This window comes from Rhipicephalus sanguineus, chromosome 9, assembly GCF_013339695.2.
Source record: "Rhipicephalus sanguineus isolate Rsan-2018 chromosome 9, BIME_Rsan_1.4, whole genome shotgun sequence".
Taxonomy (NCBI): Eukaryota; Metazoa; Arthropoda; class Arachnida; order Ixodida; family Ixodidae; genus Rhipicephalus; species Rhipicephalus sanguineus.
The window spans coordinates 34,913,609-34,933,666 of NC_051184.2; the positions used below are offsets into that span (position 1 = coordinate 34,913,609).

Here is a 20,058-nt window from a genome sequence, read left to right on the forward strand (position 1 = left end):
ACATGCGTATATCACCTACCAAATCTCAACAGCGAATATAGCTTGGAAGGTATTCTATATGAATTTTGAAGTTCGCGTTCGCAGTCCAGCGTTATGCGCCGCACCTCGCGGCATTGAGATCATCTAAGCTGAGCCAATGGCCGAGCTTCTTGCGCCAGAGCTTATGATGACGTCATAGTCGCCATTTACCATGCCATTTACCTCTTGCTAGGCCATTCTAGCCACCCTACTCTTGCTGTGCATGCTCTGGTGGCTCTGGTGCTTGCGCTTTTTGGTGGTGGCTGTGGTGGTGTTTCGCGAGTCCGTGCACGCGGCGCATGTGTTAAAAGTCTTGTGTTTGGCGAGTCTGCTTTCCCGTTTCCTGCTCAAAAGCACTTCTTGATTTCCTTATGCTGTCTGGGCTGCAGTGAAGCCACAATGCCGAAAGCCTTCTGCGCTGTTCCCTTCTGCCCGTCGAAGACTGGGTCAGGCGTATCGCTGCATTCGTTTCCCCGCGACGAACCTCGGCGGCAGAGGTGGATCGAGTTCGTGCGCTCTTACGGACGTCAGGACTGGTCCCCGGTGCCGAACAGTCGCGTTTGCGGGCTCCACTTCCAGGCTTATTGGTTCAGCCCAAAGTTACCGGACTTAACGTGCATGGGTTTTTGGACACGACCTCGAGCAGTGCTCATGTCTGGCGCTGTACCGAGCGTTCGTCACGCCTCCGGGTACCTCGCTCCTGAGCAGGGTGATGCCTCACTGTCTAAGTGTCCGCGACACGAGGTATGTGCGTGCAGCTTGCATGCAGTGTTTGCACATGGCGTCATGGACGCAGGTTCTTAAAGGAGTGATGACAGAAAATTTCGAGCACAATATGACCCTTACACCCGATTGCTAGGAGCACATATGCGTCATCTGTACAATATCAGTCGCAAACAGAGCCTAAAACATATTTTAATTCAGTTTTAAAGTTCGTGCATGCGCCGAATCGGAAAATGCACCACCCATCGAGGTAGTCATCAACGCCGGCATATTTTGTAAACACGTACGTCACGAGTTTGAGTGTTTCATCTCAGTGGTGCCAGTCAACACAGGTGGCTGAGTTCTCATGTGCGTGTGACATGCTCGTTGTTCGAACACGTTTCAGTCAACGTCTTGCACTACTGGCTAGAAAATGGCGGGAACGTACTGCGTGGTAGACTTCTGCACCACTAAGCAGTACGGTAGCACACCGATGCATAAGTTTCCGACCGAAACCTCTCAACGACAGCAATGGATCGATTTTGTGCGTGCGACGGGACGCAAAGATTGGGTTCCGTCGAAGAGCTCTCGCATTTGCGCGCGTCATTTTGAGACCTCGTGCTACGTAACAGTTCCTGAGTGCATGGTGAAGCTTGGGTTTTCTCCCGGTCGCGCTCAGCTCCAGCGTGGCGCCATCCCAAGCATCTATCCAGACATGTGCTCCGTGTCAGCTGCAAGTGGTTCGATTTCCCGCAAACGCCCTTGTTACGAGGTTCGTATCGTGCACGTTTGCTTATCAGACAGCGCACTGTATGTACGATCCGAGATGAAAGGCGCGAAGACGCCGACGGGCAAGACAGGGAGGCACACGCACAGGGCACTTTGTTTGTCGTGTCCGAGTGCTCCTCGAAATCGAAACTGCCTCCGTGGTAACATAGTAGCATATAATTAAACATTCGTCTCGCGCTGGGGCAAATTAGTGTCGTTGCCGCTATTAGCGAGTCAGTTGCCACTGATTAAAAGCAAAAAACAGAGGTTCAGAAATTTTCTGTCACCACTCCTTTAACGTACTGGTGCTGCAACATGGCGGCTTTGATGACGTCATAGCAGCATTATCTCGTGGCGGCTAGTCTGATTCAAAGTGATAAATACACCGCCGGAACGTTATTGGCCTCTGTTCAGAAATAAAGAAATAACCTGCACGCGATGAACTGATAACATTAACTAATGTGGCATCACACGCTGCGCCTCCCATCATGTTCATGCACCAACATGACGGTTTTAGTGACTTCAGTGCAAAGTGAGTAATCACTTCTTTTACCACGCAGACATGCTCGGACAGAGGACACGAGCCTGATTTGCCTCTACACATGCCCACCCACCTGTGTGCCAGCGGCAACGATAAGGCTACAACTGCAGGTGTGCTTTACTCACTCGACTGAAAGTATTCATAGCTACCATTCCTGTGTTCTTTGGCAAGTGACAGCTATTCGAAATGCCCACGATTTATAGGTGGCGCGCTGTGTCATTCAAGATGGCACCCGGAGGAGGGTCAGCCCGTGTGCTAGCATAGGGACAGATAAGACGTGAGGACGCATACCCCGCGCAGCTTTCACCGAATGAAGTTGTGAGCTGCACTGAAATAGATATGGGACCAAAATACTTGCCCAAATCATGGAAAGTGCTAAATGCTCGCACACTTCATTGTTTGCCGCAGTGTGAAAGGTTATATTTCAGCTTTGTTACTGTGCATCAACAATATTTTGCAAAATTCTGTGTGTGCTGTGGAAAACTGCACTACAATTGATCAATGAACTGAACGGCACTCTGAGGTACATATGTACCGAGCCTGCCGGATGGATTTGCTGCAGTTACAGGGTGCTAGCGAGTAGCACCATCATTGCTGGACGGGACCGCATGTTTAACATGACGATGGTTTCGAAACATGTTACACCGTTGTCATTACTTGCGCTGCGAGGTACACGGAGTTACTTCAACGAAACGCAAGCATTCAACATACCACTCAGTAGTGCTTGTGTCCCATGTCATCCTCAGGCTCTAGCTGTGCGCAGTTCACTTCTCTCGGATGTTGCAGCTTCTATCAGCACCTCGAAACATGAATCTCGAAAAGAATGCACATGCATCCTTCTCGCGACATCCAAGAATTTGATGTTGCGAAAATTTGTCGAACATCAATGCCGTTCGGACGGTACAGGTGAAGTTAATACAGTGGCGTGGTTTGTGGCCGTGACTGCACATTTCGTCACTTTAACCCTTTTGCTTCCACTTGTCAGGCGTGTTGGCGGCATGCTGCGCTCCATAAAATTCACAATAAGTTGTGCTACATGCAATGCATAAAAAAAATTACGCTTTTATTTTGGTCTCACTCAACAATATTGTACATTAAATACAATCAAAAGTGACTTATGAGCGTGAAAAAACGTCAGTGCATGAAGGGACGTGAAGTGCAACTCACTCCTCGTGAGTTAGCAGCTTATCTTCATCGTCACTGTCAGTGTTTCAGTAAAAGATCCTCGTTGTCAAGATTGTTGCTTTGAACATCACTGTTAAAACCAATCTAAAGAATTTCCTCCGCTGAGAACCTTCAACTTCTCCGCGTTACCATGTTTACATTAGAGAAATGTCTGGGATTGGAAAACGTTTTGCTCTCAGAACTGTCAGCAAGAAAATTGCTTGCAGTGTGCTGCCACCTATCAACAAACGTGCAAAAAAGAAGTGGCGCAGTGCTGGCTATGAAAGCAACACACGGGTGAAGGACGACGTTGAGAGCGTTCGCTCGACGATAGCCATGGAACGAATGCAGCCTCGAATGACTGAAACGTCGCTCGCGGAATTCATAACAACGCTTATCTGACAAAGGGTAAAGGGCCTTATTTTAAAGTATCACCTATTTGATATTGCTCAATTCTAAAAGAAGACATAGCTTGCTCGCTCGACTCCCTGCGTGCAATGTTATGGGATTCATGCACCACGAAAACGCTGTTGGGCGCTATATACAAGCGAAATAGCACGAGTTTCAACTGAAAAGGTCAGACAATAAATTTCACAAACATGTGTGGCTATAGAAAACCTCGCGAAGCTGAAATGTGTACGCTGTCGGCTACCCATGGCAGAGCGACTTGCCCAGGGTGCTTCACCACGTATTTTCACGAAAACTTCGCGTCTCGCAAGAACAAATCAGATTTACTTTGTCACGTAGTGCCTGGTTTGTTCACTGATGTGGAAATGGGCAAAGGCGTAATGTTTCTTTGCTATCAATGTGTTAACAAACAGGCTAGCACGGCCGAACAATGGAGAGGCTACCAGAACTGCCAGTTGGTCGTCTGCTAGTCCTCCTCCAGAGGGTTCTCCTGACATTCGCTTGGTGGCCTGACAGTCTATGGGCATTGCGAATAGTGCTGAAGGCAAATCATCATGTCTTGTAATAATGGGGCACGTTTCTTGAGCTTATTTTCTTTTTGCAAATCCTGAGGTTCATCTAAGCATGCGGAAGTAGGTGTTTTATTAAGACAACAAGGAGGATGCATAAATGAGCAGAACTGTCGATTCTCATCATACTTATGCAGTTGAAGTCAGCTGGAAACATTCGTTTTTCACTGAGTATTCCTTACAAAATATTCACTATCACTCTCGCAACATTACTGAACTGCCATGTGTCAAGGTTGAAAGCCCAACAGGGCCTGCCGGGGCACTAGCTAATCTATATAAATTCATCATTTTGATATAAAATTGTATTGCATCTGCATTTTTAGGAATTATTTTCATACTGACTGACAGCAATCGCTGCAGAATCAACTACTTATACCCCTGTCACACTGGACGTTTTAATGTCATTCGAATGGAATGACATTTGCACCTAATGACATTATGCCGTTGCTACACAGTGATATTTAATGTCATTAGAGACGAATGACTTAAGCAATCGAATGAGTTCGACAAACACATTCGCTGTCGAAGTCGAACCGAATGTATAGTCTCTACACCAGAGACTACTTAAAAAAATGTGTCATTTAGTATTCTCAATTCGACACGCATTCGCGCAAACACGCTATTTATGTTTCTTTTTTAAAGGCGTCTGTGATTTTAACGAGCACAAGTGTACGGAAGGCTGTCGCAAAATGCTTTTACTCTCCACCTCAGTGGCGTCTGGCCACCGGCACTGTCGACCATAATGTAAACAGAGGCCTGTGTGCATGTGTATCTGCAGCGATGGAATGAGCTCCACGAGCGCACTGGACCGAGTTGGAGATGTTTGCTCTCATAAGGCTATGAGAAGACAATTGTGCGCAGTTTCGTTGAAAGCTGTTGTCCCGCATGGACGCGTGCGAGACCGCGTTTTGAAAGCGAACAAACGCAGAACGCTCTGAGTTTCCGTCAAATCTCTTCTTCTGGCTTATGCGCGTTCCTTGCAACGCTAAGTACAAACCAACTGAATGTTTTACTTGCTGCAGCTTAGCGTCGTCGTTCAGCGGTACTACAGTGCCTAGGATAGCGGTACTGCCATGTCAGCCATTATATCGGCTGTGGCTACTGGCTAAGCGTCGTCTTGGCTTATGGTGGCCAGATATCCTGCGATATGAAATTTTTATCCGTGTTTATCTAGCGATGCGACTTCCCTCATGTCTTTTAAAATAAAGAACTTCGCTTTCATGCCACTCTACAGTTACCTTCCTCAACTTTTCCAGCCATTTTTTTTCTGAATTATCGACATTGATATCATGAACGAATGACATTACTTTTTCCTGTGTAGCACCGCCACGGATCGAATGGCATTCGTTGCGCCGAATGACATTCGAACCTAATGACATTAACACCTCCAGTGTGACAGGGGTATTACTCAAAACTGCAATGAAATGTAAACTTTTGACCTCTTTTGCACAGGCTGTTTTGTCGCAAATGTTCACACACAATGCCACGTTGAAGTTGGCATTAGGGGTACACAAGCGGCTTTAAAACCAGCATCAAGATCAACAGGCGTTCAGACAAGGCTAACAGTACTCCCTGTTGAAGCTGTCCTGAAGGCTACACAAGTGGCTCTGAAACGAGCATCAAGGTCAACAGGCGGTCAAACAAGGCCAAGAGTATTCTGCGTTGAAGTTGACATGGAGGATGCAAAAGTGGTTCTAAAACCAGCATCAAGGTCAACAGACGTTCATACAAGGTCAACAGACGTTCATACAAGGTCAGCAGACGTTCATACAAGGCCAACAGTTGGTGAGCAATCATCCCCTGGAAATGTTTATAGCTCTGAATGGTACACATCTGCGCATTGACAACTTCTTATCACGAGGAAATGAAAAGAACACGGCGAGAGCATTGGTCCTTTGCAATCTGTACGATGTATCAGCTTCCATGTTTTCTATGGTTCCCGTTCTTCTATTCATTACTCTTGCTGAGAGGTTCATTAGCTCTTAGTTGACCTTCTGTATCTGCAGTTAACCAACGCTATAGCTTTACATGATTTCCTAGTCTTACTACCTTTGTATTTCTTTTGCTATCTCATATGGCCCATTGGGAATGTTCAATTGGTTTTGACAGTCACTACCACCTCATCATTGTAACTTTGTGGAGGTGAAAGGCTAGTGCGCCATACTTAAATTAAGGTGCACATTAAAGGGGCCATGACACCCTATTTTCGTTTGTAATCTGTGCTATGTGGGTTAATCCTTGTGCGTCCACAAACAAGCTGGCGAAATTTTAGCGTATTTCGTCCAGCACTAATTGAATATTTTCATAAACACACAAGTGGCCTTAGAGTCGGGCAACACTGGCACACTCGCAAGCTGTGAAGCAACAAGCTGCTTACTATACGAGCGTCTGCATTCCGGTGAGCGATTTTGTTCCGTGCTCAGCTGTGCATGCAATCGAGCTATTTAGGCTTTCTTCAGCTTGGCATTGGAACTGAATGCTTTGCAGCGGCTGAAACTTTGGTGGAAGACGACGGCTCCGCTGCATGCAGCACGTGACGTCACACACGCTATGGCAAAATGGTGGTTGCCGGCAGTGGGCGGAGTATATTTTGCACTGAAATATTCATTTACAGTCCACTTTTCATATATGTTGCATATATGATAGACCCAAGATAGACCCTATAGTGCTAGTTTTCGCTGAAAACTGCGAATTGTTCAGTGACCGTGTCATGGCCTCTTTAAGGAACCCCCGATGGTTTAAATTTACAGAGCCCTCCACTACGGCGTACCTCATTATCATATTGTGGTTTTGGCACGTGAAACCCCGGATGTTGTTGCTATTGTTATAGTTCTGGGTCGGTACTATCAGCGCCATATGAAACCCGAACAGCGGCAAGCGTTCGCAGTGGTATAGTGCGCGCCCTCTGGTCATCACCATATGGACAGGCGCACGCATCCGGTTTGGCAGCACTGCGCATATATGCGTGCCTGTCCAGGGTGATAACTGGATGGCGCACAGTATAGCACTGCGAATGCTTGCCGCTGTTCGAGTTTAATTTTTTGGTCATAGTACATCATAGTGCACTATTTTCATGTCACCTTGCTGCTTCGTAAAAGCACTACAAGCCTTTATGCAATACATTCAGGCTTAGTGCCAGCATTTTTATTGTGCATCCAGAATGCTAGACAAACCTAAAACTTCCCAATATTTTGTTGTTGGAGGTAGTGTGGCTGAAGAGCTCCACGCCATGCCCAAAGCCGTCGCTTGTGTGTTCAGAGCCATCACCAACGAACAAGGACGATCCCCAGGATGAGACCTACAAGCCCAAGTTTAACAGCTCTGAAGCGTAAGTGATGCAATAATCTCTTTGCCATGTGACTGTAAAGGAAATTCCACCAAGTTTTATTGCCCTGTGGGAAAGTTGTGCTACCTACTTTTATGCTGCCACTGGCAGCACAGCAAGCTGATTGTTAGATTTCATGGAATTGTACAGGTGGTTGTTAGATTTCATGCAACTGTGCAGGTTACCCAACACTCAGTTTCCTATTTTGTGTAAGAGGCCAGTTAATTAGCTCAATACAAACCAACCACAAAGAGGTCCATCTTACTGGGTGATAATTGGTGCTTTTGATGGTTATGTTGCAAGCTAACTCCACTTGAGGAATGGGTAGCGTGTAACTAACAAAGACAGAAGAAAGAACAGAAAAGGGCAAGCGCATACTCTCAATTGAGATTTTGTTGGAAAGAGAGACACATAAACAAAAAAGTACTGAGCCAACTGTGCATCCCCAGAATTAATAAAGGTGATCTAACAGACCACGACTACACCAACCATGAACATTGTGCAAACCAACAAATATAGAACGAAGGTACCAAGGGCAAAAAACAAGTAACCGATATATGAAACATGACACTATAAGGCTATCCCTCTGTGTGGAAGAACGATAAAATATGGGACACTGGTGCACATATCACCCGCCTTGTCATTGTGAAGTACTTGCATGATTCCACGTGCCTCCTTATTCTGGTGCTAAAACAAGGCTGTGGTGTTACAGAACAAAGGTACGAATTTGCACGAGCTGCACTGTATGGCTAAATGGGAACCCCGATTAGTGCTTAGATTAATCTTATGCTCTCGGAAGCACATCTTCACGCAACGACCCGTCTGGCCTATATAGGCCTTCTTGCAACCAGTAGGAATGTTGTATACTATGCCTCACACACATTTCTCAAATACTGCCTCTGTTAGTGTTAGCGTCGCAGAATAATAAAGTGATGACAAACAGTTAGGCCAGACCGAGGGATTTGAGGACACTTGGTCAGAAACCAGATGTGGTCGACGAGTAACAAGTCGTCTACTGTGGTAACTTAGTAGATACCAAGGGAGAGGCAACATAGCTGAAGGAAATGCAAGATTGAGATTAGAAACTTCTCATGGGCAGAGAGGGTTCAAAAGGCTGAAGTTAGATCGAGAAGACTCGGAAGAGGACTCTCTTGCAATGGACATAAATGAGTATGTTGGTGCGACATACAGTTCCAGAGGCAAGCTTGACTAGTTGTCTCCTTCACCGTCATCAATTCTTTCACAGCTCCCTTTTTATGTTTGATTAAATGCTGTGTGGCCTCCACAATGCTAACATCTACTATCCAACTTTTGAATTACATACTTTAGTACTGCTAGAAAAAAATTTGTTTTGCACAGCAGCAATATTGTGATGCCAGTGATCGCTTTCTTCCTTTTCCATTACAATCATGCAGGCACTGACACATTTGACAACCTGTCCAGCCTTTTTCCCATTTTCATACCACGGAATGCTTGCAAGGTAAGTTTCTTGGAGACACCATTTTGAAATAATGGATATGTAGTTAAAACAAGATGCTAACTACATGGGTGCTGCAAGCAGTTGTGCAAATCCACTTTCTTTTTCATGAATGTCTGTCTGCCTTTCAGGTTTAGCCTGGCCGTCTTGCTGAAGCATAGGGCCTCAGGCCTACTGCATTGTCTTTACCGTTAGCCTAAGCAGTTATATTGTTGATGGGAATAGCCCCATCAACAAGGCTTCACACTTACTGTACAGTCTGTGTGTACCATTGGTGGTACGTATAGCCCTTATCAGATTTCAGTGTTGTGGCCATTGTGCTGAATTTTAATGAGACTCAGATGCTTGGCTTGCCATTTGTTTCATCACTACAGTTATGCATTTTATCATGGAACATACACAATCTGTCAACCAAGTTAAAGACTTCATGCAGTTATTGCGTGCATTGTAGATCAACTCGGACCCTCTCAATGGAGATCCCTGTTGCAGTTTTGGAGATCCCTGTTGCAGCTTGAAACTCCACAATATAGGTCGCAACGTTTATACAATCTCCTTATTTTCACGTGCATTTACGGGAAGACTAATTAATTTAGCTATTCCACTCTTCCAAGAGCCACTCACCTTTGGGACAACCTTCCTAACACCATAGCTTCTAAAGTAACCAAGATAACTTCAAGCATCTATAGTCGGGTACAACTTTAGAAAAAAGGAGAGGCCCCGCCCATATGACCGAAGCGCGGCAGCCGATTGCCTCCGCGGCAAAGAAATAGTCCCGCTTCTTCTCCTTGAGCGGAATCACCGGCCGTCCGGCTCGTGACGTCAGTCTAGAGCGCGCGCCAATTGGTGGAAGCGCGTGTGCCTCCGCCTTTGAGGTGCAAATGCCGCTTTTTTCTAAAGTTGTACCCGACTATACTAACCACACGTTGGTTGAAATAATGCTTCATACCATGACTATTACATTGTGCCTTTCATAGCCTTTTGTGTGCAATTTTACATTAAATGTTTTTTGCAATAGCCAAGTTATGTTGCGTTCGTTCTCTAATTATTAGGGGTGTGCGAACAGTGAAATTTCATCTCGAATCGAATAGTGCCGAATAGTGGCCAAAAATGTCGAATATCGGATCGAATATCGAATACAAAAGATTTTATTGAAAATTGAAAGAAAGAACAAAGAAATTAAATCTGCTCATGTCCCCGAGTACATAACGCGGTGAGTGACTGCTCCCAAAACACGAATGTCATGCAGAAATACAAGCTGTTTCACATGGCCTCCCAGGATTCAGGCTCTCTCGGTGTGGTGTTAAGCGTTTCCTGCAGTGGAAAACCGTAGCAGAACCCGGAATTTACACGAAACATGTAAATAAGATAGATGGTGACAGCTGTATTGCCTGCTTGTTTGGGAGTTTTATTTATTTAATTATTATTTTTTTTAGCTTTTACGGGCACGCAGGCATGTTTATGGAAGAGTCACCATTTCAGTCAGCTGCGGCACTCTTATAACCTACTAACGGCTAACAGAGCGATAGTACGGTAGCTAGTTTTTTTTATTGTTTTTTTCCAACGGTCACGCAATACGCCTCATCTGACAACGATAATGTGGTGCTTCATTGTCATGAGTGCTCCGGGACCGAAAATCTTCGGGCCCCAGTTCACAGCAGCATTTTGACTGCGTGCCGGAACGATGAGAGTTTCTGAATGAGTGGTGCGGTGCGGCAGTGGTTTTCACAAGCGAAACCAGTCATTGAGGGTTTCGTATACCAAATTCGGGACGTTTTACGGCTCTTGCGGAGTACGCAACCGAACTACGCCAGAAGTCTTTGCCTTCGTTTCGGAAGCGAAGTTGTGAAGGGCCTGACAGTTTTCTCATGTGTTTTTTTTTTTTTTTTTGCATGCGGAAATGACATAATCAATTTTAATATAAACATGCGCTCAATTTTAAACCAGGGTTTCGGTGACAGTTTCAAAGAAAGGCCTGCTGTAACGATGTTAGCATTAGTCTTAGCCACCCTACCCTAACCAAGTTGCACCATTGACCTTTGTCGCGCTTTAGATATTCGTCATGTCGAATTATTCGAAACTTCAAATACTTGCTATTCAAATCAAATTATTCACTTAGTTATTATTCGATTCGATTTCGAAACTCGAATATTTGCACACCCCTAGTAATTATATTGTTCGTATTTTAATGTGCCAAATTTTATTGTGTAAATGAGCTGTCATGATTCAAAGTGTATTTTTTCTTTGCCTTTGATGTATACATAATCTAGCGTAATGTTCACTACGTTCCCGCATATTGTACAGTAACATTTTTTTTTCTGTTGTCATTTCTTTATGTATTTATACCTGTTCCTTTTGTACACTGAACATGTTGTAACATTTTCTTGCATTACCCCCCTTACGCAATGTCTCTAGGAGCCTGTAAGGTATTTTTGAATAAATAAAAAATAAATAAATGAAGTGTGCCAACTTAGGAAAACTATCATTTCAAGAATAATGAAAATATACTAATTGTTTATAATTAGATGCCTTCTAGATGTCTTATAGTGTAGGATGAGACCAGTCATGTATTTTTTATGTCGTTTCTGTAAAAGTATCATCAGTCTAAAAACGAAGTTCATTTTTTTTCTTGTCACTGCGTTTTAGTCATCTCATAATTTTTCATGTTAGAAAATACTTAGGGATCAGAAGAGCACCTTATCTTGTTCCTGACAAAGTTTTAGACGAGAAACCACCCTGTAAGCAGCCATTGACGAAGCAGTTAGGAAATGATAGTTTTGCTAACAGGCCCGTTCTCTCCAAAAGTGCAAATTGATGAAAATGAGTTTCAAAGATTTCACAACACGCTATTTGCTTGGATGGCAAAAAAAAATAACCACAGTCGCCTGCTGCATAGGTATAGGGCCTTCCTCTTCAACACGACGCTGTTCTGCAACAATTGCATCCACTCGTGTTCTGTTCACAGCTTTCGAGCTGTAAAAGTCACAACAGGGACCACCGGCTGGTTGCAATGAACTCGCAGGAGAAAGAACAGATAAAGAGATAAGCCGAGCAGCACACAAACACAGCAGGAGTTACTCAGATTTGGCGTGAAACCAGTAGTGAATGGTCATGCGATATGTTACCACCAATCCGAGCTTCGGTTTCGGTTTGTCAGCGTGTCTACTGTTTCTGCGGGTAAAACTGTGCCGTTTTAATTTATTATATTGTCCTCTGGTGTACTTCTAACAGAAGGTCTTCCGTGACTAAAAGGGATGAAAAACAAATGTTCTAACTCGGGCATTCACTTCGCGTTCGGCTTCTTGCCTGCTTTGCAGCCGTGTTGCAAAAAGGACGTTTTAAAGACGCTTTTGACAACAAATGCGTACCACCATCTTGTGAAAGGATTCGTTTTATTAATTTATGCTGCACAGATAACAACCAAACTTCGTGAGCATGTTCTTTAATGAACCAGCAATTAAAGGAAACTCAGATTTGAAAATGCATATCTTTTTTCCGAAAATCTGTTTTTTAGCCCTGCATCCCCCCTTAAAAAAGCCGTGATTTCTTTGTTCTAATTTTTGCACAGATGGCTTTTTCTTCGAGCGCGTTCATCGCATTAAAACATCTAGCCACCTTAGACGAATCTAGCTTTATTTTGAGAAGACTGCTCACCACACCTGTACACTGAACAACGGATACAGCAGTCGAGTGCTCTTACGTACGAGATCGCACTGGGGGCGGCGATGGTTTATTGTCCCCGCAAGTGCTCCCACAGAAACATGGTTCCATGGCTGTTCCATGGTTTATGCAACAGATGGCAATCATCTCCTCGTAACTATTTTGCTTGGCCTGCTCACACAATCGCTGCATTCGTACTCCCCGTTGTTGCACATCGACAGCCTGCCGTAGCTTCACATGCGAGCTGCCTACCTAGCCTGCATTGCCCAGACATAGAGCCTCCCATGCCTGGGTGACGTGGGAGCAGAGGCGTGCGCAGGGTTCCCCATTAGGGGGGGGGCGAAGGTTCATCGCAGCGCCCCCCTACCCTACTAAGTCAATGTATGGGGGCAAATTTTGCGCCCCCCCCCCTCCTCGTAGGTGACTAGAAGGGTCAATGTACAGGGCAGATTTTGCGCCCCCCCTCTTGGGTGATTAGGGGGGACGGCCGCCCCCCCTGTGCGCACGCCTATGTGTGGGAGGCTTCATATCCGGGCTGCTCTCGCAGGTGTGGGTTTGCGGTAAATACAATGCAGCGGTAGCTTTTGGTTTCCGCTACATTACAATTTTAGATCTCGGAAGTCTGGGAAATTCGTTTCTTGATTTTACAAAGTTCCTGATTTAACAAAATAATTTGAGCGGGGTCATCACTTCGTTAAAGAGACCTCCAACTGTATTGCATAACTGCAAAAGTTTCTTATCTACAAACTCTCTTTTCGCTGTAATGCAGCGTTCGCGTGATTATGAAAGCCAAGTTGTTCCATCACAAAGGTCAGTTAATTGCGAGTTTCTTCAGCAGTAGCATTGGCCAGCTACACCGAGATGCTTAACCTGATTTTGTTTCGCAACTTTAGATTTTTGTATGGGAACCATTTATTCTTTTGTATCTGCTAACAGCCATTTGTACATTATTTGCCTGCATTATAGCACTGTTTTGGAAGTTTCTGCAGGTATTGAGATGTTTTTTTTCTTCTTTTGCAAACATGAGACTTATGAGAGTTTTGGCCATATCTTCGTTTGGCGTCTCTTGCCGCTTGCTAATTTAACGACTCGGATACTCGCCGTGTCGCAGTCATAATAGTGTCGGAAAACTGCTGCTAAAACCACAAGCTGTGCCATCAAGCTGTTCTTATTAAAGTTAGTCCGGTTAACACAGAGCATCTCTTGTTACGCACCTAGTAAAGGACTCAAAACTTAGTGCTATAATAAGGTAGGCATGGCTCTTGAGGCTATCGTCAAGGAAGGGGAGCTCCTTCCCCTTATTTCCTGCGATAAAGGAGCTCTCTTCTTTCTTTCTTCTTTAATGATCAAGTGCGCCTCTTGGCTGTGCAGGTTATGTGGACAGACTGCTTGCTGTTGAAGAGTTCCTCAGCGAAAGCACTCCTGGGAGTCTTCCAGTGGAACCCCGTTAAGTTTCAAGCTCATTGGGAGCTGCTGACGAGAATGCGCTTGTGCAGTCCCATTTGCAAGATTTGCGACATGTTAGTGACCAGAGAGCAATATTGAAGCAGCTCAAAGTTTGAAGCGCTCTGAAGCAAGTTCTCTTGTCGCATCTTTGGTGACAAATGTACGTAGAATTCCACCATCCATAAGGCAACGTACTGGACACTGGTGACGTGATCTCTGAGCCCAAACTTCAGCCGTTTGCAGTAAGATTGTCTTGCCGTTTTCTGAAAGCACGCTTGTGACTTGCACGTCATTCATGGCTTTCTGCTCTGAATCGCCCTTGGGCAGTTCAGTGTGGCTCACGAAGAAATGTGAGATGTCTTCCTTGACATAAGTCACGACATAAAAACCTGAATCAAGGAAGGGAATTTTGAGGGCTTGTTTCCTTGTTGGACACAACCTTAATGAAGACCAGCAGATAATGAAGCCAAAGAAGGTATAGGGGACATTAATTGTACTGTTTTGAGTGTATTGTAGTAATTGTGATATAGATATGGAGAAAGTAAAGGGGACGAAAAAGGCAACTTGCCGTAGGCAGGGACCGAACCTTGCAACCTTTGGATTTCATTGACATAAAAAAACCTTGCGTTTCTGCATTCTTTTGCCTGGTGACATTTCTCCCAGCATTGAAAGCACATTCCACTTTGTTTAACCTTTCCTTTCTTCTCTTGTAGGGACATCTCTTTGTCACTCTTGGTAAAGGAATGTTGACCTAACTCACTGAAAAGGCATGCTTTGTTATGTTTAAAAGTTGTTGTTAATGCAGCAGCTGAGGCAACGTGGCATTGACTAAATTCTCCCTGTTTTTTTGTCTTGAATTCCTGCTAACGGCTTGAACATCTCTGGGCAATTTCAAAAGCTTTTTCTCTGCTGGTCACTTCCCTCTTCAAAAGCACGAGGAGCTCAGAAAAACCGCTGCTCTCGCCTACGTGGTCGTGCTTGTTTTGGCAATAACGAAGCAAAATCTCTTGTGGTAAACACTTTTCTATAGCAACTTTAAGAGCACTGTATGCCTGCTTCTTTACACCGAGGGCCTCAAGACTTTGACCATGCTTCAATATTTCATCATAAGGAAGTCGCAAAGAAGTTATGTTGACAGTTCAAGGCACAGGCTTTGACTCAAGCAGTCGACTTGTGATCATTCACGGCAACTTCCTTAGGTTTGAAGCGTTCTTTGAGCAAGTCTACAGTAATTTCATAATTGCTATCTCTTAGTGACAGTAGCTCTATATTCGCTGTTCAGGCCATGAGATACGCATTCACTGCTTGGTGCAGGCGTTTAGGTGTCGGCAATTGACTTCTGCATTTTTCCTACGTGTCTGGTAACGTTAGAAATCTTCAAACACATGCCTAGATATTTGTTGGCTGCTAACACTTCCTCTTCCAATTCAAATTGCTCGTTTTCTACCAGTTGAGGGCAGTGTAGGCCTAAGTGCTGCTCCGAGGGACTGCAGGTTACGGTAGAAGATGGTGGGTGTTGGCTTTGGTGGAGTTGAAGCTGCCCTCGGTAAGCTGCGTCAGTCTTACTGAGGGCAGCTTCTTTGGGGGTCCCTTCGGTCAGGTCTTTGTCGCTGGAAGTTGGGTTTTCGGCACCATACTCTTAGGAATGACAGAAGTTCGAGATTTGTCACAACCATGTACAATGTTTATTGGAACAGGGGAGCCCAAATAAAAAGAAGACGCATGCACCAGCAGTGCCATGAAAACTTTTCTCTTGATTTGTATGAATCTCCAGCAGATGTGCTATTTTTGACGTGTCCCATTTACACAATAGTGTTATTTTATTTTTAAAGCGAATAGCAAAAAAGATGACAGTGATTCCACTCCTGCGCCAACTGCGCCAAAGTGCGCCAAATTGTATTTACTGCGCCATCCTGATAATATCGACGAAATTTGCGCCAAACTGCGCCAAAGTCTCGGGTTTGGGGGCGTCTATCACCGGCAATCGCACCGCCGGCGCGTCAGAACATGTGCAGCTCGATCTTGGGGCTGCCAATAAAGTCGCAGTCATGGACCAAGAATTATTCCGCTGAATAAATAGCGCTCGCGCGTGCGTTCCGAGTAAGCCACGATGCCATGCACGGTGCCGACGCAGCTTCTGTTCTGCAAGTCGGCTCGACAGCAAAACGCGCTCTCCGCAGAGGCTCGTGACGTCTAGGCCAATCGGTAGCGAGAAAGTGCGACGCCGATTCATCGGCAGACGTCGTCTGTTCCAGAAATGCTGCTGATAGCTCGTTTCAAGCGTCGCACGGCACGTAAGGAAAGCAATGTTCAGTAATAACTACATGAGTGCCGCTAAAATGTCTGTCACTTCTGTTTCCGGACATCGCGGAATGAAATCTGGGATCGCTCGCAGTAGATATATGGGACAATATCGAATTTTCCTTGCTTCGCGTTTATGGAAGAGCACGCGAACGGTGGAAACGCGTTGACACTCTTCCTCAGATATACTTTATTCATGGATCTTCATCCAGAACAGCTTTTTCGCAATTCCTTCCGCCAGCACGTCCGAGTTTGTAATCGCTCTGCGGTAAATACCCCCAAAAGGCCCTGCCCTTTCGAGCTCACGTGCTAGGGTTCCAATTCGATTTTTTTGCTTGCTTTTTTAAAAATGTCATCTCATTAGTAAAATCATATCTTCTGGTCGGAGCAGCCGCAAATGCGCAGCTGTCAGTAGCGGGCCCGTCGCTGACGGCCCACAGTGAAGCGGCTACGCCATGTTACACGTCCGCCCCTCGCTTTCGGGGGTCAATAGCTAACAGTTAAAAAAAAAAAAACTAAGTTTCGCTTAAGAGCGAAGCAATGAATGCGATACCAAAAAATTGTATTGTGAAACGAAGTAAGACTAGCAGCTAACTCTTTTGGATCCGATCTCGCGTAACCCAACAAAACGCTGGTTTAAGGGAATATGGCCCCTCCAGGAACCGAAGCGTTTTCTTGCCCTGAGTTTTCTAAACGCGAAGTAAGCGTTGAGCGCACAGCAAGTTTACGAGCCGTCTCCTGATGCCTCGAGATAGCGCAAGCGACTGCGCCCTTCGAACGATGCGCCCCCCCCCCCCTTCCGCTCCCTACGAAAGACGGGCGGGGCGTTTCCTCTCTGTTTGATGAGCAATCGGCGGCAGGCCCGCACGCGGGAAGATGTTATTTCATGCGTTGTCCGTGCGGCGGAGACAGACGGCCGGCTAGTTTAATCTCCGCTTCAGCCGCGTTCGTCGCCAGCGCTCGCGAGCTTTTACCCGCGGCTAGAATGCGCGTGGTGATGTTATTAATTTGGACTTTATACGGAAAAGTACGGCAACGGCGACGGCAAAAATCCGCCGAGAGTGTCCATATAATTGCTATCGCAAGGGTCAATGTACGGGGCAGATTTTGCGCCCCCCCCTCTTAGGTGATTAGGGGGGGGGGCGCCCCCCTTGCCCCCCCCCCGCCCTGTGCGCACGCCTATGCTCCTGAGATGATTTTTTCCATGAGATTTGCAATGAATCGAAATATTTCTAGCCTTCATAAGAGCCCCATAATAATACTCAGGTGCTTGAATGTTAATGCAATATGCTTCTGTATTGCACTCCAGGATATAAAATTATCTGCTCCAAAGTGCTCCCAGATGCAAAATTATCTGCTCCAAAGTGCTCCAAGATGAAAATTTTGCTGCTCCAGAGTGCTCCAAAACGGAAATTTTGCTGCTCCAAAAATTGCTCCAAATCAGAAGTCCTCGGTAGCATCACTGAGATGACTGAGTGGAGTGGTGTGGACATGCTTCACCCGGGCTCCCGTGTCATTTGTCAGTACAGAGACTTATGTCTAATCTTCAGGATATTGGTATCTTTGAACCCACAGTCAGTGGTACGTGCCACGGGGCTGTCGCATGCACAATGGAAAACTGCATAACCACCGGATATGGTATCACAATTTTGTGGGTCTGAAATGTTTACTCTGGCATGGTTAAACTGAATTGTTTATGCAATTCCTGTGACTTTGCATTTTTATGCTAATTAACATTTGCAAATTGTATGCGATTAGGTGCCTGGAGTTGTGTCAAAATGTCATCCTATCACTGCTAAAAACGTATCATCTTGTGGGTCTTCATACTAGGGGCTTTGGTTGCGTGCCATTTTATTGCCATTTCCAAAACACGTATCAACCAAGCACTCTCAAGTTTCATGGGAATGTTTGCATGAGCTGTAAATACTATCTGCTTCTCCGCTCTAAGGTGAATCATACGTGATGCTTTGTAAATTACTGTGTGTGTACATAAATTTGTAAATATGAATAAAGGAATGGTCAGTACTTCCAAAAGAGAACACAAGTTCAGCATCTATTCTTTCACCTAAGCTGATCCCTGTATTGCTGACACGTACAAACAGGAGTTCATGTTCAGTGTGTTGTAGTTATTTTGGTTGAAGATAATCTTCAAAATACATTCAGCACACACCAGGCACCTAGGCAAGGGGAGGCCAGGCCCCCCCCCCCCCCCCTCCCGAAATTCGTCCAACCTTCTATATCCCGAGCAACATTTTTTCTTGTTGCCATGGAAAGACTTTCTTTCGAACAATTAGGCCTTGCCCCCCCCCCCCCCCCCCAAAGTCCTGGTTACGTGCCTGGCACACACACACATACACGCTGCATATTTGGTACAGTGTTTATTTGATTCCATCTACCGCACATTGCACATGCCCAAATAAGTTATTTTGTGAGCTGACCAGCAATGCCTGTTGTATCACCACTGTCAAAAACATAAGTTGCGACATCACTTGTAGCACTTTTCTTTTTGTGGACCACCCTCTGCTTCTCAGGGTGTAAGTATTCTGGTTAGTCAAGGGTTGGATGCCAACTGCAAACAACAAAAAGCCAAAGTTTCAGCACAAGGGCGAAGCAATGAATGTGATAGCAAGAAATTGGAATGTCACACGAAGAATGACAAGCAGCTCGATCTTTTTTCTTGCAGTGTGCCGCTGAAGCGCAAAGGACGCCCGAAAAGAACACACAAGTACACACAGGATAAGAGTGAACTAACAACTGTCGCAGTTGTTACACCCTTGTGCTTGAGCAACGCGCTGCAAGTGTCGACAATGGAGAATGAGATGCTCTTAGATGTTTCTTTTTCTTTTAAACTGTGGTGTGTGGAGTGACCCCTCTGCGTCTCCTGCCACACAGGGGCGTCAGACGCAAGGGGCCATTTCGTTGTGTGCGTCTCAAGGGCACTTTTCCAATTGAAAGAAAATGTAAGAGCGTTGAGTGCAATGGCGTAAATCCTGAAAAATCACAAGGGGGACACACATCAGACCATGGTGGTCGTGTTGTTTTTATACATATGGGCTGCATTTTTATTTACATAAGAATTAAATCAAGCTTTGAAATAAACTTTTTATTAAAAACGACCGTGGGGTCCCAGCGTGAGCAATTGCGTTGGTCCGTTCAGCCTTTGAACCGGTTGAGCTATAGTCTCGCACAGCTGAGGGGTATTGAACACAGGTACACACTGAAAAATAACCAGCCTTTAAAAAAGTTACTTGACAAAAAAATTACTTGACATAACTGTCAAGTAATTCAAGTATCTGATGTTGTAAAGCTAAAGCTGAAGGGGGGACACTTGCAAAAGGGTGTCCCCCCAGTTTGAACACAAGGGAGGTCAGGACACCAATGGTTTAGTGAGAGAAAACATGCTCCAGCTCCGAGATCTGCGTACCACCAGCAGTAAATAGTGTATATGACTAGCTCGCCGTTATTTTGCCGGCGCATGCATGGCTTGTGGTTGAGTTGTCTAACGCAGCGCGCTGGGGAGCGACGAGGGGTCGCTGGTTCGAATCCCCGGTCGGGTGCTAAGGAATTTTTTTCTTCTGCTTTATTTTTCTTTGTGCCTTTTTATATACATATCCGGGACATGACGGCGACGGCAAAAATGCGCCGAGTGTGTCCATGTAATTGCTATCGCAATAAAAATGCG

At 45.3% G+C, this 20,058-nt stretch overlaps 1 protein-coding gene across 3 annotated transcripts; it reads left to right on the forward strand.

The window, feature by feature from the left end:
- The first annotated feature begins 296 nt into the window (after window positions 1–296).
- On the forward strand, window positions 297–18,540 carry LOC119404964 (THAP domain-containing protein 10-like). Of its 3 annotated transcripts, XM_037671698.2 has the most exons (7): window positions 297–762; window positions 2,049–2,139; window positions 5,623–5,902; window positions 5,945–5,955; window positions 7,378–7,498; window positions 8,911–8,975; window positions 14,001–18,540. In XM_037671698.2, the coding sequence occupies exons 1-6, from the start codon at window positions 418–420 to the stop codon at window positions 8,915–8,917; spliced, it is 855 nt and encodes a 284-aa protein (XP_037527626.1). In that variant the 5' UTR covers window positions 297–417; the 3' UTR covers window positions 8,918–8,975; window positions 14,001–18,540. The 3 variants fall into 3 exon arrangements, with proteins under 3 accessions (XP_037527626.1, XP_037527624.1, XP_037527625.1); XM_037671696.2 differs by having other exon boundaries at window positions 5,623–5,955; XM_037671697.2 differs by lacking the exon at window positions 297–762 and adding an exon at window positions 947–1,492 and having other exon boundaries at window positions 5,623–5,955.
- The last annotated feature ends 1,518 nt before the right edge of the window (window positions 18,541–20,058 follow it).